Genomic DNA, 22595 nt, shown 5'->3' on the forward strand with positions numbered 1-22595 from the left:
GGGGCGCTATTGCGTATGATTCCACGTCACCTCTAGTGCGTAGTCAAGGCACGTTAAATGCCCACCGCTACGTGCAGCATGTGCTGCAGCCGGTGGCACTCCCGTACCTTCAGGGGCTGCCCAATGCTCTGTTTCAGCAGGATAATGCCCGCCCACACACTGCTCGCATCTCCCAACAGGCTCTACGAGGTGTACAGATGCTTTCGTGGCCAGCGTACTCTCCGGATCTCTCACCAATCGAACACGTGTGGGATCTCATTGGACGCCGTTTGCAAACTCTACCCCAGCCTCGTACGGACGACCAACTGTGGCAAATGGTTGACAGAGAATGGAGAACCATCCCTCAGGACACCATCCGCACTCTTATTGACTCTGTACCTCGACGTGTTTCTGCGTGCATCGCCGCTCGCGGTGGTCCTACATCCTACTGAGTCGATGCCGTGCACATTGTGTAACCTGCATATCGGTTTGAAATAAACATCAATTATTCGTCCGTGCCGTCTCTGTTTTTTCCCCAACTTTCATCCCTTTCGAACCACTCCTTCTTGGTGTTGCATTTACTCTGTCAGTCAGTGTATAACAAATTTTCACTGAAATTAAAAAGAAAGCAAGTATGTTTAATAATGAAGCAGTTTCAGTTTATAAAGAATACAATGTTAAGCATACTTTTTTTTTTTTTGCTATGGGTTAAACGTCACACAGAGAGGTCTTACAGCGACGATGGGACAGGAAAGGCCTAGGTATGGGAAGGAAGTGGCCGCGGCCTTAACTAAGGTACAGCCCCAGCATTCGCCTGGTGTGAAAATGGGAAACCACAGAAAACCACTTTCAGGGCTGCCGACAGTGGGGTTCAAACCTACTATCTCCCGTATGCGAGCTCACAGCTGCGCACTCCTAATCACACGGCCAACTCACCTGGTATTAAGCATAGTAACAACTCCAACCATGCATCTTCATACAATAAATTTGAGGGGTCATTTTGCAGAGACAAAGAGACTTTACTATTTGTTTTACGCTGCACCAACACAGATAGGTCTTGCGGCGACGACATTTGCCTGGTGTGAAAATGGAAAATCACGGAAAACCATCTTCAGGGCTGCCGACAGTGGGGTTCGAACCTACTATCTCCCGAATACTGGATACTGGCCGCACTTAAGCGACTGCAGCTATTGAGTTAATGTAAATACCTGTAAATTAATGTTATAATTTATTCTTACTTATATATATGTAATTTGTAATCCACAATTGTGAAACACACTGTAACTTCCAGAATGGTAGTAGGCACTAGAACGATGGAGAATATTCAGTACATTATAATCTATGTATTAGGCACTTTAGAATTTTCAAGAAGGTAGATTTTTTTTGTTATGTAGCTTTCTAAACTGGACGGAGTTCAAGAGGGAATTCCTCATTAGGTTTAATTCTGATGGGGTAAAGAGCTCCGTGAAAACGAAGCTACTGACTGAGGCACAACCCACTGCCATGCGAGCTAGCGGCTTCGTCCTACAGAAGTACCAACTCTTCAAGCGTCTGTACGTGGAAGGATGCAAATAAGAGATCTTACCAGATATCACAGAACTACTCCGCGATACGATTCGACTCCTAGTGAAAGTATCACAACCCAGATATTTTGATTACGTACGCAGAATCATCGCCCAGCTGTAGGAGGAACATAAAAGCAAAACTACGGAAGAGCCCAGCCTAGTTAGGAAGTGATACCCTTGTGGAAGAGCGGGACACCTGAAGAACAAGTTCCCAGCCTTGACATCGGAAAACTAGGTATGGCACATTCTGGATTGAGGAGGGATGGGGCTGGGATCAGGAATGCATGTCAAGACCTGAAAGACAAGCAACCCTGGTCGAGTAGGAGAGGGATTGTTCAGATTGTAAGTAGAACAGGCCAACCCCGCCCAGCTATCATCTTAAGGATTGGCAATGAGAATTTTTCAGCCATACTCGACATCCAAACAAGCCATTCATTTGTCAACGGGACTGTTGCCAGATTACTACCGCCTATGAAGTGTCACCACCTCGGAAGGGTAGTGGGTGCAGCAGACGGGGTAACCTATTCCATCGAAGAACAGACTAACCTAACTGCTAATTTCATGAACAAGCCTATTGTAATTGATGTTGCAGTGATACCTGACATCATTTTAGGTCATGACTTTCTGGTGGAATACAAGGTGATCCTAGACTATGCAGCTCATGAAGTCGTTTAGGGAAAAGACAAGACGTCTGAGGGTCACCTGGTACAATGGAAACCTCCGGACTCGCAAGGATATGGAAGTCGACGTAAACCTGGGAGATATCGAGTTAACACATCTTCGACCGAGGGAAGAATAAGAGCTGAGACACACCATAACCTCCTCGGACCCACGGTCCAAGCAAAATAGTTTTGAATACAAATTTTAGAATTTTGGGATGCTAGAAATATCAGTTTTACACACACAAAAAACACGATATTGAATTTGAAACTATTTACTGCCCCAATACTGTATGTAACCTATAGGTTACAGTGGGTCTTAATGTTGGTCATGGAAAAGTATGGGATGTTTTCTTTGTACAATGTTGGGTACTTTAAAATGCACTGAAGATAAACATCAGTTCTCTATATTAAAATACCTCAAAATAAATGGAGAAAAATAAACTCTCATACAAATTTAGGTTGAATGAGTCAACACACTAAAAGTACACAAGTCAAATACAACAAATCATAATTCATGGAAAACTTTGTAGCAGTTCCGATTTGCATTCATACACAGAAACACCTTACAAGTGGAACACATGACCCTACATTTAGGACTGTCACACCCTGGCAGACGGCAGCGGGAAGGTTTCACATTTTCCGGGATTTCTGGCAGATGATCAGCATGCTTTTTTGAGGAGGCTGTCATGAGGTAGAGATGTTGTTGCCTTCCATTTTTGGGGGAACATTCCAAATGTGGTTCTGTTTGTTTCATCTTTCTCTTCCATCTCAACTTGTGACTTTGAGTTCATTAGTGAGTGAGCCACCTCTACTCGAAAAGCCAAAAAGCTTCTCCGTCTTGGGTGTTTTTTCTCCAGTTTCAGCTCGTCTATGTTCTATCCACGAAGCAGCCAGAACAAAATCAATCAGGTGTAATATCAATCGTATGGTCCATTTTTTGGTACGGGCAAGAATTCGATACATTGCTATAACTTGACCTAAAAAATCCACTCCTCCCATATTTTCATTGTATGAGAAGACAATCTGAGGACAATCTACGAAAACCAGCAACGACACTGACTCACTGGCTGAGCCCCTACTTTACTGAAAGCTAAAATGACAGGCTTGTTGTCATACCATTTAACAATGGCTATTTGACCGTCATCTCTCATTAACATATCATGAGTTCCTCTTCCTGCCCTTCTCATTTCAGAATCAGTCCGAAGCTCATCAGTCGGTATCCTGTTTTTTTGCAAAGTTCCTGTGCGTAATTCACACTCAGAATAGAGAATATCCAACAGATGAACTGAAGTGAAAAATCTGTCCATGTATACTGCCGAGCCAGGTGGTAGAGATCAACATAATCGAATTACCACCTTTGCACCGATATCCAGATTTTGAAATGCAGCATCATTCAGAATACTATCTCCCTTTCCTTCATACAAAAAAAAAGTCCAACTGGTAGCCCATCTGGAGTAGAACAGACAACATTTTTCAGGCCACATGGATTTGGCTTTCCTCTGACAAACTGACGCATAACTACCTGCCCCCAGAATGGTACTATTTGTTCATCAATGAAATGTTTATCACTTTGTGGGTTATCTAGGCAAGCCTGCTGAATGTTCTTGATCGGTGGTTTCAACTTCCAATACTTGTCGCTCAATTTTTCATTTGCATCCACTTCTGTGTCATCTACAAGTTTCAGGTTGCTCATTATCTTGAAATATCTTGCTCTTAATATTTTGTCCGCAATCTGTGGGACCCGAGTCTTCCTGGTCCAATACATTCGTATACGGGGGTATTTCAAATAAGACATAATAATGGTGGCAGCAAAAAAAGTTTCTCATCTCTTCTACTGTGACATCCAAACAAATCCCTTTGTCACGTAGGTATCTGCGGTTTGTAAACTCCGTCAGTGTGGCAAATATGTTGCTTCCCAACGTATCTGTAGAATATTGAGAGAGGGGGGAGTATTTTTGGCTCTTGTACACGTTCTGGTGGAGGTGCTGGGGGAAATGGTTCAAATACATCAGACCTCTTCCAGATACCCTCGTACTGGACACTTTCTTGATCATTTTCTCCTTCGCCATCTTCTTCATCCTCCTCCTGAACACGTGTCCCATCGAGGGGGGGTACAGGAAGTAAAGTGATGAAGGTTCTTTCATCCTCGTTGTCAGAAAGGTCTGACATATCGGACACGTCCCCATTGACAATTTCCAGAATCGCATTGGAATCAAGGCCTTAAAAAAGAAACAAACATTGTATAAAATATTACTTCAAGTGAGACCCACTGTAACCTCTAGGTTACATCAAAACAAGTTAAGCTACTGTTCGTTGCACTTTGCCAATTCCTATAAAATTACTCATGAATTGCGTATTAGTGAACTTGTAGAATCATTACTACTCTTTTTTAGAATACTAGAACTATTATTATTACTGGAAAAGTGTACTTACTTTCACTGTGATGCGATTTCCGCCAATAACTAGTGGACTCCATTTTGTAAACCTTCATTGTGACCAACTGTGGCGAGATAAGTGTCTGAAAGTCAGCGTAGCTGATGCTGCACTCTCTGAGATGGTATTGGAATCATTAGTAGTGGCCTGCACTGTTTGGCAACCGAGATAAAAAAATTGGGAACCTATGTAACCTATAGGTTACGCGGGGCCCGAGGAGGTTAAAAGACTTTCCGGAAGTCATCACCAATAAAATAAGACGGACTACCACGGTAATGCACACCATTGAATGCAGCGCTTCCTCACCCATCAAGCAACGTCCATAACCAATCAACCCGAATAAACACAACTTCGTCATCCAGAAGATTCAAGAGTTCGAAGAGCAAGGTCTCATCAAACCGTCTACATCCTGTTGGGCTTCACCTATCGTCCTACCGAAGAAGAAGAATGGGGAGTATCGACTGTATGTAGACTTCCGCAGACTGAACGAGATGACTGTTACCGATGCCTACCCCATGCCTGACCGGAAAGACTCGCTGAAACAAGTTAGTGGGTCTAGGATTTTCAGCACGCTGGATCTCAGCTCCGGATACTGGAAAGTGGAGATCAAGGAAAGTTCTAGATCACTGACCGTTTTCATGACACCGAGAGGATTGTACCAGTTTACAGTAATGCCCATTGGATTGAAGAATGCTCCTGCCACCTTCATGCAACTGATGGATAAGGTATCATCAGGATATGTTGGAGCGACAAGTACGTCGGTTCCTTGGCTTGTGTGAATGGTATAGCAGCTTCGTGCCACACGTTGAAGAGAAGGCAATACTACTCACCGATCTACTCCATAATAACCGCCCGTTCCGATGGACCAGCAAGGAAAAGGCAGCATTCCTAGGCATTGAGGCTTCGATATGCAACGCTCCCCGTCTAGCACATCCCGACCCTCAACAGAAGATGTGCCTGCAGACGGACGCCAGCGACTCCGGCTTAGGAGCAGTGTTATTCCAGGAGAGGAGTGACGACGGAAGGGACATCGAGTATGCCAGCAGGAAACTATCTCCCACCGAACAACACTACTGCACTGCCGAGAAGGAAGCCTTATCCATGATGTGGGCCATGGGCAAATTTAGAGCCTACTTGGAGGGAGGGAAGGAAGCTCCAGCTCTACACCAATAATGCCACTCTCAAATGGTTGAACTTGGTGGCTCAAAATCTAAATTGATGCAATGGGCTCTGCTAATCGCAGAATTTGATTTTGATGTGTGTCACATCCCAGGACTGACGAATATAGGAGCAGAGAGCTTATCTAGGCACCCAACGATGGTACGTGAAGCTAGGACAACCATTGTCGAGAGGGAGTTCCCACAAAAACACCAGAGTGAGCCTAAGCAAGCTGTTCTTATGACCATCAAGAAGGAACTTGATCTGGGAGTGATCAAACAGTGGCAGCAACAAGACAAGCCCTGTAGGACCATGACTCTGTGGATTAGGAGACAGAACACCAATAGTCGACTTGCCCCGAGGGAATTCATAATGTGCTACAAGAACTTCTGGGTTGACGGAGAACTCTTGATGTACAGGGCGCACTTCTCTGACATACCTGCAGTAGTAGTGATCCCCAGACAGCACACGATGGACATCCTCGAGAAGTTCCACGACAGCACTGAAGCCGGACATCCAGGAGGCGAAGAGACATATCAGTCTATCCGACAGATTCTTTTGGGTCAACATGCGGAAAGACATCCTGGGGTGAAAAGGTCCTACATCTGTGCCTGCACCAAGGCGAGCAACAGGAAGGTAGATTCCAGCCACCGAGGAAGACTGCCACAACGCCCATGGGAGGTGATAGCCCGAGACTTGATGGGTCCTTACCCTAGAAGACCACAGGGTAAAACAGGACTCCTAGTAATCACTGACCTCTTGACAAGATGGATCGAGGTCTTTCCGATACCTGAAGCCACGACGGGACAAATCACCAGCCTGCTACAAGACGACGTATTCAGCCGCTATGGTTATCCACGCTGCATTCTGTCAGACAACGGGAGTCAGTTCACATCGAGGAAGTGGAAGCAAATGAAGGAATGGGGTGTGGAGCACTGGACCACCCCTATCTACAACCCAAGGGCAAATCCAATGGAACAACGGAACCAGGAACTGAAAAGGATGTTACGAGTCCACCTGATAGACAAAGAACATCCAACTGCGACCGTCAGACACCACAGTCACTCTTTGTCCTGCAACAACGCGTCAACTGTGTCACTGTCTATCCCCCAGCAGAGCTGTTTCTTGGTCGACAAGGATTGGGAAAATCTATTACAGAACTATTTAAAATAGTTTTACCTGAATCCACCTTGTCAATACACCTACCTTATAATGAAAACTATTTATTTTACCATACATGTTTCGGGAAGTCATCCATTCCCTTCATCAGTGGTCAGTTCATTTTATTCTCAAAGAACAATATTAACCTATCATGATTAAGTTTATCAACAGGGATTCGGAGATTCGTCCGCTACCCACTTCGGGTCAAGATGATGCAGCTGTTTCCCTGGCAGAGTGGCAGCAACAGCAGCAGCACATCAAGGAGAAGCAAGCTTTGGCGAAGAAGAGATCCCTTACCCATGCAAGGCTAAAGTTGTCAAAGAGACCCAGATCTTCTTACCAGGTCAACAAGTACAGCGACGTAACCACCCAGTCAGCAATAAGATTGGAGGGTTTCATGCAGGTCTCGCACCTAAGTGGGTTGGTCCCATCGAGGTGGATAAACAGCTGGGCCGTGGGGTCTACTTACTGAAAACCAACCTTCCTGTCAAGGTCCACATATCGGAGATGTGGCGAGTCACCCAACCACTGGGCATACACAGTAAGCCTGGAGGAAAGGCTACTAATGACACAGCACCATCTACTATTACAAGATATTAGAATCATTCCGTATTGACGGTTTTCACTTTACAATGGCGAAAGATGAGAGCATCCTCCTATTCAATACATCATATATTCCGTCATTAGACGGAGCAAACAAATTCAAACATGTTTCGGCTCGCTTGAGCCATCTTCAGTGAAAAAATTAGGGGGTTGGAATAATTTACATAATATAAGTTGAAAAAATGCTAAAAAACATAATGAAAGAGCAAATGAAAAAACAAACAAAAGAGAGCCTAGACAGAAACAAAATTAGCACAAATATACAATATTTACATCAATATGCAGAGCAAAAAACAACTTATTGCGACAAAACTCAGTGAAACAGGTGTTAATTTAAAATAATAATTGAAACTAAAAACTGTGTTAACCTAAGAAACAAGGGAATGAGAAAACAGATGATGCAGATGGAAATCATGAGGAGAACACATCAACTATCATCGAGGAAGAGGCTGGCAGTGAGGCAACCCCGACCCGGCACATGCTGGTCAAGAGGAGAAAAGCCCATCCAGCGACAGTGAGGAAGAAAGAAGATACAATCTACGTCCAAGGCAAAGTCGACAAGTGTGACAAAGTGTGGAAATTGTTTCAACTTATAGGGGGGGATATTAACGCAAGTGCGAGCTTCTATTATTATTATTATTATTATTATTATTATTATTATTATTATTATTATTATTATTACTTATATATATGGCTATGAAGTGTTACATCCAGTTAGTATTTGTATTATTATTATTATTATGATAAGATCACATTGTTTGTGAGGTTATGTCATGAAATATGAGCTGTACATAAATATTTATATGAGCTCAGGTAATGTAAATAACTGTAAATTAATATTATAATTTACTCTTACCTGTGTGTGTGTGTGTGTGTGTGTGTAATTTGAAATCCCTAATTGTGAAACACACTGTAACTTCCAGAATGGTAATAGGCACTAGAACGATGGAGAATATTCAGTACATTATAATCTATGTATTAGACACACTCGAATTTTCAAGAAGGTAGTTTTTGGTAATGTAGCTTTCTAGAAGCCTGGCCAGGCACATATATATGGAGATGGTCTTGATGGGAACGACGAGTTGTTGTTTAGGAGTTTCACTGGTGAACACGCGTTGTGGTTAACCGACGTGCCGATATAGGCATTCGGTAGGCAACTGTTTCTACTGTTTCAAGGTTGTAATCTCCATGTGCAGCATTTGGCATTTTTTTAAATAGCGGCTTTGTGATGTGAGTGTTGTGTTTGTGACAGCAGTGATTTAGGTTATGTGCATGTTTAATCTGTAAATAGATGTGAATAAAATAATTGTACCAACCGACAGCATCTCGTGTGCGTCTTTGTGGATACGTTAATTCTCTACACTACAACTATGTATTAAGCACTCCAGAATTTACGAGAATGCATTTCGTGACGTATCTTTCTGGAAGCCTGCCCAGGCACCTATGGAAAGAGGTGGTCTTGATGGTAGAGACGAGTTACTGTTTAGTAACAGTCGAGGTTTAACAAAGAGTCAACGTTTAACAGGAATTGTTCTGACTAGACATACATCGTGCTAACGAGTGTTTGAAGTACAGTAGAAATCCACAAGAGCGAGTACGGTATATAACGAGAACTCCGTGATAGCGACAAATCTTCCTGTCCCTTCAAAATTCCTATATTAAACTGTGTGTCGTCCTTCTTTTACAGCGAGAGACCTATCACTGACGCATCCGTTATTACGAGCGATTAACCGGGCACAATTTTTTCCGTTCCCGATATTTATGCACCCCAGCGATTATATTGCATGTGATCGATTACCTTCGGTATCGTTTCCTCCCTATGTCCACCAGCGAGTTTTTTCGTCGACATTCCAAGGCGATGTCGGAGTCGATTAGTAATACCCGTCGACTGCTGTTCCGTAAAGAAAATTCGAAATGAAAGAGGAAAATTTCAGAATAAATGCGTAAATAACGTGTCCGATAACGGTTGTTAACTCGTTAAAAGTAAAGGCTAACTAAATGACCGCTTAATTTTAAGACAGAATACCGCAATTTAGTAAGAATGTGATACACCTCGAGATATGGTAGAGTGCATAATTGATTTCAGAGGTTAGTTTATATTTTCTCGCGTCAGGATAAATTACGGAAAAGCTATTATGAACATTTATAGCATGAAGGTTATCATTTCTCTACTGGCGCTTGAAGTGTGTTTTCATCATACGTATAATACAGACAAGTGAGGATAGGTGACGCTGTTTGAATAAGAAAACTAAAACGTTTGCTACAAAATGCGATAGATCATATTCAGTATGGTATAGTTTTCTCACTATATGCATTTGCGAGCTCTCTCGTTGACATTCGAAGGCGATGTTGGAGCCGATTAGTAATACCCGTCGACTGCTATTCTCTATAAAAAAAAATTTGAAATGAAAGAGGATAACACGTTTTCGTAATAAATGCGTAAATAACGTGGCTGAAAGCGGTTGAAAACTCGTTAAAATAAAGACTGAGGTAAACGATCTCTTAATTTTAATGTTACATACGGAAATTAAGTAAGAATGCGATACACCTCAAGATATGGCAGAGTACAGCACTGATTTCAGAGGATAGTTCATATCTTCTCGCATCTAGTTAAATTTCGGAAAGGCTATTTACATGTACATTTTTAGCGAGGATAACTCATTTCTCTACATTTGTTTCAACTATGTTTTCATGATACATATACAGTCGGTTAGGTTAGGTGACGCCGTTTGAAGAAGAAAACCGAAGTGTTTGCCACAGAAACGTCTGGAGTGATACAGTATTTCTCCGAATCCAAGATGACGGTTTTTTCTCTCAGAATCTCAAGCGAAAACTCAAGGGTTGTCTTGCATTTGCGGCCTAACAGTAAGTCAAAGGATACCACTGGCAACTACCGCGGTAACTACGCTGCTTCTTTTCATCCCTGCACGCACACGCGCACACAAAACTCGTTGACAATAAACGACCGCCTCTTTATTATACATCGCTAGCCGCGACAACCGGTTGTACAGTGCCTGTGTGTAACGTCACTGGATCTCGGGAAATAGTGAAGTGAGAAAGAATGACGTTCTATTAGCCTCTACAAAAACGTTTCTCAAATCTGCAGAATGGCATCAAAACATGCGAGCCTTCGAATTCTTAGACAGGCCGGCTACTCAGTGGCAGAGTTATAACGCGCCTGTTGTACTTGACGCTTAGTAAAATTAAGTTTTATAGACAGCAGAAATATTTTCGTGATGGATAGTCGTATTGTAAAGATACGTGGACAACGTATTGCCGGCAAATTTTCAACGGGTTCTCGTCGATATTATGATGCCAATTTTAAGTTAATGGTTATTGAACACTCAAAAATGTAAAGTAATTGTGCAGCCGCAAGAAAATATGGCATAGGCCTAACTAAAGCCAATATTTGGCGTTAGCGTGAAGACAAAGAGCTAAGAAAATGCGTAGTATACAAAAAATGCATTCAGTGGTCTGCAACAAGGATGCTTTAAAGAAGTCGAAGATGAAATTGTGAGGTCTGTGGAGGAAAATCGCAAGGGATGAATGGCCATACCGTGGCGCAATAAACTCGTTCGTTGACTTTCAACGTCCGTTATTAGGCCTATACATCGCTAGGCGGCAAGCGAGACGTGCGTGTAGCAGCAGACGGTTATATCTGACGCTGAGTAAAAGTAACAGTTTTATAGACAGCAAGAGTAATTTCCTGATGGATCGTGTATTGTAGAGCTGCATGGAATAGGTATTGCCAGCAAATTTTCAACGGGTTCTTTTCGGTATTATTATGCCAAAGTTAATGGTCGTTAAACCCGCGGAAATAAAGAAAAATTGTGCAGTCGTAAAAGAAAATTAAAGCCAGACGAACGCCAATGTTCGACGTCTAAAAATAATCTGAAATGCGTAGGCCTATTGTACAACAAAGGCATTCATATGATTTTACAAAATACTTTTTGAGCCTGACAAATTTTTTGAAGGAAAAAGTGGGGTTCGTCTTGGATTCGGAGAAATACAGTACTATATTTTTTTCAGAATGAAATTAAACATACACTTTCACGTAGTATCGGATTTCGAAAACATAACAAGCCATAGTGTGGATATCATCTGCGGAAATGCAAGTTTTGAACAAACTGATTGCCATTTCATACCGAATTTTAATGTGTATGGGTTTTTCCCGACTTTTATACAAAATAGTAAATATGTTGGAAGATGGTCTGCCTAGTCACCTATAATGATTAATAATGATTATGCCAGCCAGGCTAGAAAAATGATTAACAAATTTAAGAACACCAAGGTTAAAATTCTTAGTATTTCAAAAGACCTGAACTTTCTTAAGAAATGTATTAAAAGTAACGTTATACCTAAACATTTGAATTCCGTACAAAAGAGGTAGATTGCTGCGTCATGAAATGAGAACACAGCGGAAAGTAAATCACTTGTGGATTAAAGATGAAATCAGGTTCTTACACCTTCAAAAAACCAAGCTGAACAACACGCTTTATGAATTACACCTACTCATCACTAGTCAAATTTCGACTCTGGAATGGGAGGAGGCACAATTTAACATTGACCTCTCATTATTTACAATACTAAAGAAAAAACAAGATATTCTAGATAGAAAATACCAGAGGCTCATTGAAGACAAATGCATCACCAAAGATGAAATGCGAAACAACAACTCATACACGACAACACACACATTTTATCCGCCACAAAAAAACCTGACCAACGTTGATTTCAACGATGACAAAGTCGAAATCTTAAGTAAGGGTCCCAAACATAACTGGCCACACACGAGTAAGACTGTCCAAAATAGAGAACTAGTGAAACTGATAGCGGAATCTGAAGTAGCAATTGCAGAGGTACCTATAGACAAACAAGAGAATATGAGGTTCGAGGCTAAAAATAAAATTTGTAAAATAATGGAACATAAAACCATCGCAGATACCCACACAAATAACAATCTCCAAAAGATTAACAAGAAGATCAAAGATAATAACATAACTGTCACGAAGGCTGACAAGGGTAACACTATAGTTTTAATGAATAAAGATGATTACATCAGTAAAACGAATGATTTCTTGAAGGGAGACAACTTTCGTCAAATAAAGAAGGACCCCACTAACAACATGCAAAAGACTTTCAAACAAATTTTAGCTAACACTAATTTTTTGATGAATTCGAATGAAACAAAACGCTTGGTAAATATGAACCCAGGATTACCGAAATTGAGGGCTATGCCTAAGGTACACAAAGAAGGCATACCTATTAGACCGGTTGTAAATTTCAGAAACAGTCCTACATATAAAACAGCCAAATTTGTACACACGTTTTTAAAGAAACATTACAGATTTAATGTAGGTACAAGTCTGCGCAATACCATAGATTTTTGTGATAGGACAAAAAAATTAATTTTATCGCAATATAATACTATCCATAGCTTTGTTGTGAAAGATATGTATTCGAATATTCCGATCACGGAGACTATCAACATTGTTAAGAACAATTTAAACACACATAGTTCGTTGAGTAAAGTAGAAATTGATGAATTCATCAACTTATTAAAGTTCATATTAGAAAACAACTCTTTTACTTTCAACAACAACGTGTACAAACAAGTTAATGGGTTGGCCATGGGATCACCAGCGTCTGGTATCCTTGCAGATATATTTATGGACCATATGGAATCTAATAAAATAGTCAGTAAAATAAAAGGATTAGACTTATGGTTAAGGTTTGTTGATGACGCATTTGCTATCATTAACGAACAAGAACTCAAGCAAATCGAACTGTTAGACCAATTAAACAACCATAATAAACATATAATGTTTACAATCAAGTCGGAAGATAATAAAAGTCTAAACTACCTAGACGTAACATTAACTAGAGACAATAAAAACCTGATTTACCAAGTATTTAGAAAACCTACACACACAGATGTTGTTATTAGGAAGGACTCGAACCACCCAGGAGAACATAAGAAAGCGGCATTTTACAGCTTCATCAATAGAGCAGTAAGAATACCATTAAACAGAAAGGATTTTAATAAAGAGATAAACATTATACAAGATATTGCCAAAAGAAACGGTTACCCCAAAAGCTATGTCAATAGGATAAAGAGTAAGGTCGTGAATAGACCTAACACTCTACTTGTAAATAAGGAAGAAAAAAAGAAATTCGCTACATTCACTTACATTAATAAACAATCATACAGTCTGGTTAAACTATTTAGGAAACACAATAACCATGTATCCTTTAGGACAGATAATAATAATAATAATAATAATAATAATAATAATAATAATAATAATAATAATAATAATAATAATAATAATTTATTGTTCAATTCGAATAGTGTAAACACCAACAGTAGGTTCAGTAAGTCAGGAGTATACAAACTGTCGTGCCAAGATTGCGGAAAAAAAATGTCGGACAGTCAGGTAGAAGTGTGGTGGTACGGTATAAAGAGCATGTCAATGCACGAAAATATTCTAGATACTCTGCAATGTGTGAACACATGCATGAAAACAACCATCATTTCACAAATATTGAACGCGATATGACTTTATTACATTCATTAAGCAAAGGCAAACAAATGAATGCCCTAGAGAAATTAGAAATATACAAATTGCAAAAATTTGATAATGAGAACAGCCTAAATGAACACATTGCAGAAGACAATCAGTTGTTTAAATTGGTAACCCAATACCCTAGTAAGAGGCCAAATGATGTCAAGCGTATAAGGGGGGAAATATGACTAGTATCAGGGGCGGTTCCATCCACCCCTCTTTCCATCCACCACACAACCCAATGTAATTCCGTAACCAGTTGCCATACAACATCAGGTGCCTTCACATCTATCCAACACATGCATGCCACACGTAATATTTACAACATCACACTGGTAAGGTTTAATATTTTTGCCCCGTTGTATTCTCATTTGTTCATGTCGGAGCCTTTTTGTTAATTTCTATTTCATTTCCTTTTTATAGACCATTTTAACCTATTTTCACCCTGGCTGCATAATACATCTATCAACTGAAGATAATGGCAGGACTCCAAGTTTTAACGCAACTTCATTTAATCTTGTACAAATCCAATTGAACTTCACAAGATAGTATTACAATTCCAAGGACACCGTAAATTCACATCATTATACGACACTGTGTCCAATATTTTAATTTAAATAGACATCATTTTAACACCCATAAACAGTGGATATCGGCAGGACTTCAAGTTTTAATGGAATTTCATTCATTCCTAACTCAACCTTTTTGAACTACGCAAGGCAACTTCAAGGATACTGTGAATTTATATCATCACAAGACGTTGTATTTAATTAGACATTACTATATTGTGTTTTTAATTTGTACTTGACAAAATGGGATTTTAATTCTATGTTTGTACCATCCAATTTTTAAATGTTACATAGTAATACTCACTGTTTTGAATTTTTAATGGGGGCCCCCCTATTTTAGTCAGGTCTTATTGTATACTGAATTTTAATCCACTAGCTGAGGAAGAGAATGCATAATATTCTCGAAACATGTACTAGATGTTAAGGTGAAAGGTAAATAAATAAATAGTATTGACTAGGCGGACCATCTTCCAACATATTTACTGTTACTAAGTCAATACGGATCCAATCCCGACCATCATGGTCAAGATTATTAATAATTTTATACAATAATCGGATATAACGGCAATCCGCTATAGCGAGTAAATTTTTCGCTGTTATGAATTCTCGCTATAACAGACTTCTACTGTATGTGAATTGGTTTAGTATAGTTGGTAGTTGACATGCAGTGGTTGCAGTCTCCATGTTGATGTGATAGGCAATTTTTTAAAATGGTGGCTTGTAGAAGTTTTCGGAGTGAAGTGTTTTGTTTGTGATACAGTGATTAAGGTTGTGTGTGCTTAATTTGTAAATAAATGCGTGTACGCAAGTTGACAGCATTTTGTGTGCGTCATTGTGGTTACATCAACCTTAGTCTTTCTTGCAGAGGGTCCTCCAATCCCAAACGTGATCCGACATCCTCGTTTCTCACATGACCATACCATGTTTTCTGCATGGCAGTCCTAAGAAATTTCATTTCACAGGCCTTTCGTTTACTAAGGCCGCTAGTCCACAACAATATAATATTAAATTTAAGCATGCAGTCCATAAATCAATCCATCATGACCTTGTCCACCAGCTTTAGGTTATATCTTTAGCCTTATACAAGCTGTCTCCCTTTCTCTTATGACTAGTGTTAAAGAGGAGTTGACAGTCATTTGGTTTCTCCCTTTCAAATAACGATTGTCACAACCACAATTAGAAGTTGGAACAGTTAAATAGCTGACTATGACATTAACTAAAAAACATTCATGCTAGGTACCTCAAATGTACATTTCGTACAGAAGGAGATGTGTCAGCTAATATCATTAGTTCTATGCATAGTCCCTCTCCAAACTTAAAAATTCCAAAAAATAATGTCTACTGTATAATATAAAGACTAACAAAAGAAAGGAATGGTAAAAAACTGAAACCTACCTCCTGCTGGGCAAAATCTATGAGATTCTGAAGATCAGCATCTTCCCTGTATGTGTGGATAATTTTATCAGTAAATGATTCTTCCAAAAGCGATTGCATTGTGTGAGGAAACACGAACCCAACAATTGCTACAGCCATCTCCAGGAGAAAGAAGATCAGAAGGCAGAGGGAATACTGAAATGAGTAAAATATTTCATATATATCAAATTAAGGAAGAATTATACTATGAAAAGCTAAGAAAAACTGCTTAATGGCACTAAACTATTTTACACACGAGGCATTCATATAAATAACAGATTATAGTGTTCAAACAGATCACTGACAATTTATGGTGTAATCTAATGAAAATTAATGACATAAAACTGGCTCTTTGATAGGTTATTATTACCTTGAACTGTTCTTTATGTTAAAGGAGACATATTGTACTGTTCTGAATGTCAGGTGAGGGTACTCTACCAATATTGCTCATTCAAATACACAGGTCGCACCGACAAAGATATGTCATATGGTGACGATTGGTTAGGGTAGGGCTACCAGTGGGAAGGAAGCGGCCATCGCCTCGATTAAGGTATGATTCCAGCACTTGTCTGGTGTGAAAATGGGAAACCATCTGCAGGGCTGCCGACAGTGGGATTCGAACCCACTATCTCCCGAATGCAAGCTTACAGCTAACCGTACGGCTAATGTCTTTTACTGTTGTAATTTGGCTAGGCTGATGATGGTCCACAGTGGACCAAAACTAGTACCTTTTAACGTCATTGTAATGTTTTTGTAAAAACATCAAATGAATTTTTTTGTATTGAGAAGGTGGAATATTAAATTTTGTATTTACTTTAAGCATAATTTGCTACGTAAAAAAAATTTAATATTACTATTAATCACTCGTATATCATATTTAAGGCAGAATTTATCCTCAATACCGACCACAACTGAGGTAATAAACTAGTCTCAAGTATTATAGTACATACAATTTTTAAGGAGAGCTATTTACATTTTACACTAGAAATCAATTGTCAGGAGGCAATATGCCAGTCTCACGTTAAACCAACTTAAGTTTATCACTTTGTCCAGTTCCAGCCAGAACAAAGTGGGAAATGAATCAGAACATGTTCAAGACACCTGATCCTATCAGACAGTAATCGGATATCCTGTCAGGTATATTTACCAGACACACTCATCCATTACACACAGCTCATACAACTGAATGTGACTACAGCATTTGTGATACATTAAAGAAAATAAACCTTCTACGCAGTGTATACATTTTCATGAATGTACGTAAGTTTTAAACTCCCTTCAAAAGGACACCAGAAGAAAATTAAATGTTTTGCAAAATAAATAAATAAATAAATAAATAAACAAACAACCCTAACAAAAGTCTACTCAATAATGGCAGTGCTCAGAAGATATATAAAAGTATTTCTGTAAATATCTTTGCAAAGTTTACTGTCTATAAATGTCCACCTCAGTAGCATAACATAGCTGCCATCCACAGTAGCTCAGGTTCAATTTCTGGTACTGCCAGAGATTCAAAAATAGCAGGAGGGCTGGTATGTGGTTCAAACAGCACATGCAGCTCAACCCAGTGGGAGTGTGCATGAAAAGAGCCGCACCACGTTTATGTGAGGACACGAGTTTACTTTACTCTCATACACATTTATTGATGATGATGCTTGTTGTTTAAAGGGGCCTAACATACACATTTATTTCCCCACTTCCTAACACACTTTTGAAATATTACAATACTCAGTAGCCAGTATATGGTTAAATTTCTCCTGGTAAAAGATTTCACTCACTTCCATGAGAAAAGTATTTTTCACAAACCCCTATCCTCAATAAAAATTTCATCTGATTTCAATGATCCCTTTCCCAGTCATGTAAACTGCATACCATCCAACCTTCTAAAACAGAGATTTAAAAAATGGTAGAAGGGCTGGTATGCAGTTAAAATGGTGCATTCAGCTCACCTTCATTGGGGATGTGCCTGAAAGGTTCTGCACCAACTCAGTGCAAAGCCACAAGTTTTTTTAATTGATATTTGTTCGTGGCGTCGACCTCTGGAGATCGTTTGCCGCTACTTTCACCGTATGATAGGAACCTGCATGTAAGTGGGATTGTGGAAGTGTAGAGTGTTGAATGTGAGGAAATGAACGTTAAAGATGACACAAACACCCAGTCCACAGGCCAGGGATATTAATCATTTACAATTAAAAACCCCTGACTCTGACAGGAACGAATCCGTGACAGACGGACGCATTGCTCCCTACATCACGGGGCCGGAGAGCCACAAGTTTATTTTTACTTTACACTCTATGTCGAACACATTCACTTTCTCACTTCCTTACAATGTTTTGAAATATACCAAAATTAAGCAGCTCCTATATGGTTGGATTTATCCTAGTAAAAGATTTCACTCATTTCCAAGAAAGAAGAATTTTTCATAAACCCCTCTCCTAAATAAAAATTTGATGTGATTTCCATGATCCCTTCCCCTTACCCGGTCATGTAAATTGCGTATCATCCAAGAAGAGTTGTGAAGTAACTGAATAAACATAACTGAATTACTTTTTTTTTTTTTTTGCTATTGGCTTTACGTTGCTCTGACACAGATATGTCTTACGGCGACGATGGGACAGGAAAGGGCTAGGACTGGGAAGGAAGCAGCCATGGCCTTAATTAAGGTACAGCTCCAGCATTTGCCTGGTGTGAAAATGGAAAACCATCTTCAGGGCTGCCGACAGTGGGGTTCGAACCTACTATCTCCCGAATACTGGATACTGGCCGCACTTAAGCGACTGCAGCTATTGAGCTCTGTAACTGAATTACTTGTAACAATTATTTTTCTAGTAACTTTTAATTGTAATCATCACTTTTCATAAAATGTAACATTCACTCATAATTGACTTCTTGGAATAAAATTGTAATTTTATTAATCATCACATTATAGTAATTGATATACATCGCATCAAGTGTTTGGCAACTTTGGAGCCTCAACACTCAAAAAGGCATCGTGCCACGAATACGATGCATACTCATTCATTTACAGCTTGTTGTGGGTACTGGTTGAGATTTACAGTAGATAACTGTGTACTACATACATGAGAAACGAAGCGGAATAAACATGTGACGAGAAAGGTGTTCAGGAATTGTAATCAGTGTGGCTTGAATAAGTTTGTCATTAGTTGTTAATGCAGTTTTGTTTAAAAAATGTGGTATTAAGTGTTTGTTCATGTGATGGAGTCAGACTTCCATTACTGCAGCCAAAACTGTCACCAATGAGAAAAACCTTACGTGGGACAGACTGGATGTAATTTTATTGTAAAACATTTTGAGCATGTTAATGCTGAGAGGCACAAAAATTAATTTTTCTTCTACGGGCCAACATGTGAGTGCAACTGGTCATCAATTCACTACAACACAGCAAGAACTGACTTGTTTGTCTAACTCTTGTCCCGTTTCTCTACAGGGTCGAATATGAGGCGAGATAAATCTGTCATGGCGGGTCTTTATGACCGGATGCCCTTCTCAACGTCAACCTCATCAGAGGAGTTAATAAGATGAAATGAATGACGCAATATATGTTACTAGGAAGGGAGAGGTTGAAACCCGGTGCTGGCATGTAGCCTACTCCTGTCGAATAGCCCCAAGGGGTCTGCTCAAGGCTTAACGTCCCCATCCGACAGACGAATCACCACCAATATACACATACGAAGAAATGTTAAAATTAATTAACTGAAATGAATGTAAAGCTTATATTCGTAATTAATGCCACTGATGCAGCGTAGGATCATAAATTTTATTATTAATTCAATTTATTGTTTGCTCACTGAATAAGTAGTTAGTTACTTCCTTTTTAATACAATGTGAGAATAGTAACTGGCAAGCATTTATCTCACTTTAGTGTAAATATTTAGTAGCAAGTTGTTATGAAGTCAAAGAAATATAACCTCCTTAAACATCCTCATTCGACGGACGAATCACCACGAACAACGTCGTATACTTTTACTCCATATGTGCGTCGCGGATGGATTTGGAATAGAACCCACGCTTTTGACACGCATTCTAATGATTAGGAAATGTGTACTATCACCTCTAGTACCCTACCGACCAACATTTAGAAGGTAAAAAAATGTTAAGACTATTGGGACTCGAACCCACGAAAAACTGCATAGCAGCAGTCGATGTTGCCCTAACGACCACAGCTACCAGGAAGCTTGCTGTTGACTTGCTTGTGTGCGACTCATATAGTATGTAGCAACAACTTGCTAGCTTAGGAAATCTTTAAGAATTCTGTGATAGCTGGACAGGAAGCATGACATACTTTATAAATATATGCATAGATTACATTGTAACAACTTAATTTCGTACAGCATCATGCAGATGTAGATTCATCTTGATGTGTAGCCATCTTGATTCTTAGACAGTAGCGTCCCCAATAGGAGCGAAGTCCCAGATAAGAGCGTTAACTGCCTCTACAACTTCGGCATAGCTAACTTCGAGAATATTCTCCCAGATTGCAGATAAACGAAAGTCGTAGTACGCGTTTCCAACCAAACTTACAGATAAATGTGCAAACTGCCACATAAATTTAAACCGCACTTTTATCTGGCTGTTGTAGTCCAGGCCCTTAGATCAGCAGGGTAACCAGGACAATAACCATAATGATAAAATTGATAAAAGAACCCCTTAAACGAAGGAATACTTGCACAGTTCGAACCATTAGGTATAAAAAAATAATACAGACTGTAAAAGAAAGAAACTGATCAAATCTCCATCCTCCCAAACATCTACCTCCCCCTACCCTCTCTTCTGCAGCCCTTGAAACCTGTAAGCAACTCACTTCCTCCCCACTTCACAGCCTTGCCTTCCCTGGTTGAGGAGCAAGCTTCAGAACGTACACATAGTTATTTCACTAGACAAAAGGCCGCAACAGCTGCTGCTAGATCCCTCTAAGGACACAGTGGGTTGACGACATATGAAGGTGAGACACCATCCATTTAAATACCAGGTTCCCTTGAGCGGGTTGTGATATACATTAATACAAAACAATCCCCCTTTCTTGTTTCTTTGCAGACTTTGGGGAATCTTTTCCATAACATTAATAAGAAGCAATCAGCTTCAAAGGGTCCCTTAATAAACTAAAATTCAAGGGGCCCAAATTTACAAAGTTAATTCAAACGACAACATTCACTTCGGAAAAGAAGAGCATTGCATGTGTTTCTTTCAGTGTCTTGCCATGCTTAAAACAAAACTGTACATTGATCTTTCGGTTGTTCATGTTCCTGTTCGCAGTTCAGAACCAAAGCACTAAACACGCACTGTGTCAAACAGGCCTTACACGGCACACACACGATGCTCAACTGAACAACGTTGGGAGCAGGTGGTCAAAACCAGCTGCTACGCAGGTACAGCATTGTGTGTCGCCAGTGCTGCCTGGGTAACTTGGATTCAAGGTTAATCTGCAGTTCATCTACTATCGTGCGCACAGTTAATCGCCGATCGTTCGTGATTAATGTCCTCACCTTCTGAATGTTTTTTCACTGACGACAGTCGCCGGTCTTCCGCTATGGGGGTTGTCAGAAACACTTTCCCGGCCTCCTCGAAAATGGACGAAACACTCGAACACACACTTTAAGGACAATGCTTGATCTTCATAAAGTTTAGTTTTAATATAATAGTCACTAATTATTTTAAGCTTAGTTTACTGACATTGTAATAATGAAGCAGTACATGTGATTTATGAGGGGGGATCAAATATAAACGGGTTTTTATTTAGATTCATTTATTGAAAAACACAAAGCAATTACAATTTATTTTTCCACATAGTTTCTGGCTTTGAAATGCATTTGTCCCAGCATATGAACAGCTTTTTGATGCCCTCATCATAAAAAGAACAGGGTCTTGTCACCAGCCAGTTGCGCACGAAGTCTTCCACACACTCATCTTCAAATCGTTGCCCTCATACAGCTTCTTAGCGGTTCGAACAAATGGAAATCGCAGGGAGATAAGTCGGGGCTGTAAGGAGGATGATCAAGTGTAGTCCAGTGCATTTCCTCTAGCTTGAAGACAGTTAGAGCTGCAGTATGGGGCTGCATATTGTTGAATCGGTTGATCTCGTCTTTTGCGGCGATAGCAACCCTAGCCTTGTTCAACAACTCACAGTAGTAAGCAGCATTAATTGTGCGTCGCTCATGCAAAAAATCAATCAGCAAAATGACTTGCCGATCTAAAAAACAGTTGCAAGAACCTTGCCAGCTGACAGTCGAGTCTTGGCTTTCACTGGTGCCACCTCCGCCACTCCTTACACACACGCGTCCTTCACAATGTTTGATTACCGAACTGTGCAGTCAATCTCTGGCGAATTCCGCTGTAGTAACTCCTTCACGAGCAAGAAAATTTATAATTATGTGTTGCGCAGTGGGTGCACCTGTTGCTCTGACATCATGAGCATTACTGACGAAATGGCGGGAAATATCTAACAGTACGCTCTCCCCACTCCTAACG

At 40.0% G+C, this 22595-nt stretch overlaps 1 protein-coding gene across 1 annotated transcript in view; it reads right to left on the reverse strand.

The window, feature by feature from the left end:
* LOC136876992 (tetraspanin-33) overlaps positions 1-22595 on the reverse strand; it is a 105444-nt gene that overhangs the window by 60777 nt on the left and 22072 nt on the right. The window contains exon 3 of the mRNA XM_067150773.2: positions 16092-16265. Coding sequence (XP_067006874.2) covers positions 16092-16265 — 174 coding nt within the window. The remainder of the gene's footprint in view (positions 1-16091; positions 16266-22595) is intronic.

This window comes from Anabrus simplex, chromosome 7, assembly GCF_040414725.1.
Source record: "Anabrus simplex isolate iqAnaSimp1 chromosome 7, ASM4041472v1, whole genome shotgun sequence".
NCBI classification, from domain to species: Eukaryota; Metazoa; Arthropoda; class Insecta; order Orthoptera; family Tettigoniidae; genus Anabrus; species Anabrus simplex.